The sequence below is a fragment of the Sorex araneus genome, chromosome 3, assembly GCF_027595985.1.
Source record: "Sorex araneus isolate mSorAra2 chromosome 3, mSorAra2.pri, whole genome shotgun sequence".
In the NCBI taxonomy this organism is placed as follows: domain Eukaryota; kingdom Metazoa; phylum Chordata; class Mammalia; order Eulipotyphla; family Soricidae; genus Sorex; species Sorex araneus.
In genome coordinates this window covers 98,213,703-98,217,669 of record NC_073304.1, presented here as the reverse complement: position 1 = coordinate 98,217,669, position 3,967 = coordinate 98,213,703, and the positions used below count along the sequence as shown (strand labels likewise).

The 3,967-nt window shown below is 60.0% G+C and overlaps 1 protein-coding gene across 1 annotated transcript; it reads left to right on the top strand.

Annotated features, from left to right (window-relative positions):
* On the top strand, positions 1 to 3,473 carry ODF3L1 (outer dense fiber of sperm tails 3 like 1). The gene is made up of 4 exons (XM_004611858.2): positions 1 to 110; positions 1,817 to 1,927; positions 2,538 to 2,648; positions 2,989 to 3,473. Exons 1-4 carry the CDS (start codon positions 11 to 13, stop codon positions 3,471 to 3,473), a joined length of 807 nt encoding a protein of 268 aa, XP_004611915.2. The 5' UTR covers positions 1 to 10.
* The last annotated feature ends 494 nt before the right edge of the window (positions 3,474 to 3,967 follow it).

Genomic DNA, 3,967 nt, shown 5'->3' with positions numbered 1-3,967 from the left:
TGCTCCGGCCATGAAGTCCTCCTCGGTCTTGGGGCAGCGCCTGGACAAGGGGCAGCTGCCCGAAGGAGAGGGGAAGAAGCAGAAACCTGTGATAATGGCCCTGGTCAAAGGTGAGACGCCCCTGAATGGCCTTGGGCCAAGTCCCTTCCTGGAGACCCCCCAAACTGCTGGCACAGGCTCTCACAATCCCCCTCGCCCCTTATTTCCAGAACCTTCTAGACACACACCTCTAGACTGACCCTCTTTGGGAACTGGCAGGGGCTTGGGGAGCAGCAAGGCCTGTGAGGGCTCAGGAGAGCCTTTCTCCCCAGCAGTCACGTTCCTTCCCTCCAGCCAGCGTCTTCAGTGAGACTCATTCTAGCGCCACTGTGATGGCAGGGGCGTTGCCAGGCAGGTGGTGACAAAATGCTTAATTCTCATCTCACCCGCTCTGTGACTCAGGATAAGCTGAGGCCCTGAAACCTTCACATTCTTATCTGTAAGATGGGAGAGATGAAGGACTCAACTGGCAGTGGGTCAGGAGGCTGCTTGGGGCTGATCCTTAGGGAAGACTCAGCCCAGCACTCTGTGACTGAGAACTTGGGGTCAAAGGGACAGGGAACAGGGATCTTCTGCCCGTTTCCCCCTGTCTCCTGCATCTCAGTAGTCACGCTCATAAGCCACCTCTGGCTGGCACCAGATAATCTTGTCATTGGCCACCATGCAGTCGCATGTCCGTCTCTCCAGGAAGGGAGCGTAACATGACAATCGCCATAACCATGCTGCCAGACCCCACACCAGGCTGTTTTACTTGGGACACCCCAGAGGGGGGCGGGTGGGACCCTCCCTGTCCCAAGGGACGCAGCTCTGGCAGCTGAAAATCTCCAGAAATCAACTGCCACCATGCTCATGGCCGCTTTCCACATGCTTGGGCCGAGCCTTACCCATGAGTGAACCTATTCATGGACCGCGCGGCCACATTTGCGGCCGTGTGACACTTCATACCACATACCATCCATACTCCAAGAGTATCACACCATGTTGGATGGGGTTCAAAGGAGGAGGCAACCAATCTTAGAGGGAATTTTTTTTTTTTTTTGCAGATATATATATATGCACACAAGGTTCAACCTTTTTTTTTTTTTTTTTTGCTTTTTGGGTCATACCCGGCAATGCACAGAGGCCACTCCTGGCTCATCACTCAGGAATCACCGCTGGCGGTGCTCAGGGGACCATATGGGATGCTGGGAATTGAACCCAGGTTGGCCGCATGCAAGGCAAACGCCCTACCCGCTGTGCTATTGCTCCAGCCCCAAGGTTCAACCTTTAACAACGTGTTAGTAATCTCTTATAGAAGGGCTTAATGGTCCCTGGGTGAAATACGTCAATCTCCACACTCTTTCCTTTAAGGAAACTTTTGTAGCATTTTCAGCGGTTTTTCATAACAAACAATACAAATATATTATTTTGGTTTTGCTTTGGGGCAGGGGTTGGGGTTTGGGATGAAAACACCCGAATTATGGTGGTGGAAAGGTGTCATGGTGGTGGGATTGGTGTTTGAATATTAAATATAATCAGATATTGTGAACTACTTTCTTAAAAAAAAAAAGACTCAGCCCAGCGCAGGCCTCTGGGCGAGACCTGAGCTCACTACTCCTCACGCCTCACCTCTGCATGGTGCTCAGACGCTGCCTTGGGCCATCGGAAGCAGGGGGGGGGGGCGGGGGCAGGGTTTGGGGCAATGTGACCCTCAGGGACCGCACAGGCCTCCATGCTCTCGTGGGGGCTTGCTCTGATCTGAGACCCAGACTGAGGGTTGACCTCCCTGCCCCCCCAGGTCCTGGACCTGCCAAGTACCTCCTGCCCTCCTGCACCGGCCACGCCAACCATGACATCTCCATGTTCCAGGCGCCGGCCTTCAGCCTGCTCTCCAGGCACTCCGAGAGGCGTGAGTGCCCCGGGGCTGGGGCGGCGGTTGTTAGAGGGCTGGGGTGTGCAGGGTCTCTGGTCTGGCTGTTCCCCGAAGGCTCTGCTGGCTGGCCCCCCATGGTGCTCTGAAGACGGGGCAGGGGTCTCCCTCCATCCGTGCAGCAGTCCTCCCATCACTGGTCACTCAGCTGTGCAGGCACACTGGGGGGTGCCCCAGCTCCCCAGGAGTCAGGGAGTGGGAGGGGCGGGGCCAGGATGGAGGTGTGTGTTGGGACGGTGGGTCCCAGATCTACACACACCCTCCTTAGCCAGGGACCGCCTTGATACCACATCCCTCCTAATTCTGGCCACTCTGGTCCACTGTGACCCCCCAGCAAGCAGCCCCCTGGGCTGGGGTGGGCGGGGGTGGCTGGAGGCTGTGCAGCCCCTCGGAACACACTCTGGAGAATGGTAGGACGAACGCTCTAAGTCCGTTTCACAGACAAGAAAACCAGGGGTCCTGAGATCCCAGAAGCTAGAGGGGCCTCAGGGGCGTGCCTGCTCCTTTCTTGTTGGGGGGTCTGGTCTGGAAGTGGGCCAGGTGCTGCGTGGGGGCTCCTGGGGCTGACGGGGCTTCTGTTCTCCCGCAGGAGCCGTGGACGTTGGCAGCCCTGGGCCTTACTCCTTGGACCCCAAGCTGACCCGCTTTGGCGTGTCCAACTGCCCACAGGTGCCCATGGTGGGCCGCATCTCCAGCATCCGTAAGACGGGGCCCGGGCTGGGGCGGGCATGGGGGCAGGGCTCACCCAGCGCTTGGCTGAAGCCCGTGGCCGTGCCGGCATACTTGGGGAGGGTCTTGGATCTGCCCCGGGGAAAAGGACAGAGTGTGGGTGGCCCAGGGAGACCGAGCACCCACGCCTGACCTGCCCCTCTCCTGCACGTGGTCCCGGACAGCTCTGAGATGTCTCAGTGTGATGCCACGTGGCTCCAGAGACAGCACATCTGACGGACAAGTCTGTCTGTCAGCCCCACCGTCCCGCGGGTCTGGGCGTCATGGCCTGGCCCACCCCCCTGACTCCCGCCTCTGCCTGCCACTTTCAGGCCTGAACACCACCCCCGCGCCGGACCACTACCCCGTGGAGAAGACCTTCCCTCCCGACGAACGCAGGGTCCCTCAGTACTCCTTCGGCCAACGGTGCCCCTACAGAGTGGCTGCCCCCAACCCGGCCCCCAACCAGTACCAGCTGCCGCTCCTGCTGGGGCCCAATTGCCCCGTCACCCACGCGGCCCCTTGCTACAGCCTGAGCTCCCTGAACAAGAACTGGTTCCACAAGGAGAACATGGCTGGCGGCCCGGGGCCGGCCGGGTACATGTGCCCCCCGCCCTCCGTCTACCGGAACTGCAGCCCCAGCTACAGCATGGGCAGGCGCTTCTCCTACCCCCTGGACCACACGCCGCGGCCCGGGCCTGGCTCCCACGAGGTCCAGCAGGTGGTCCTGCACAAGCCCCACATCCCCGCCTTTAGCATGGGGGTCAAGCACTCCTCCCACCTGACACCCCTGATTGTGGACATCCATGACGACTGAGCAGCTCCCGGCACCCCCCCGCCCCCCCCCAGAACTTAGCTCTGTCCATGCGCCGAGAGTCCAGGAGCAGAGCTGGGGGGCGGGCGAGTAGATAGACCACAGCAGATAAATATTTGCCATTTATTTACCCTGTAGGAGTGCAAGCGTTCAGGGCTGCTTTTTCTGGGGGGCTCTGTCTCTGGGTGAGGCCCGGCATGGGGGAGGTCTGTCCTGTAGAAATTCTGTCCTGCTCATGGCGTGATTTGCCCTGGGCAGAGCTGGAGAGCTGCTGCTACCGCAGGAGAGGCCCCTCTGGGGACAGCGGAGGGGGAGGGGGCTCCTCAAGGGTGGAAGCTCTGTCCAGCCTGAGACCCCCTAAGAGGCAGAGGGTGGGGAGAGGTGTTCTGACTGGACAGGGCAGGCATGTGTGTGTGTGTGGGGGGGGCGGGATCCTGGGTGAGGGACCCAAGAGAACTGGGATGGGGAAAAGGCATACGGGGGGTGGGGAGGTGGGG

Excerpts from the sequence above, each read along its gene's own strand:
- ODF3L1 (XM_004611858.2), top strand. The coding sequence starts at position 11 with ATGAAGTCCTCCTCGGTCTTGGGGCAGCGCCTGGACAAGGGGCAGCTG. Across the intron at positions 1,928-2,537 it reads CTCCAGGCACTCCGAGAGGC|GAGCCGTGGACGTTGGCAGC; the intron begins GTGAGTGCCCCG and ends GTTCTCCCGCAG. Across the intron at positions 2,649-2,988 it reads GGGCCGCATCTCCAGCATCC|GCCTGAACACCACCCCCGCG; the intron begins GTAAGACGGGGC and ends TGCCACTTTCAG.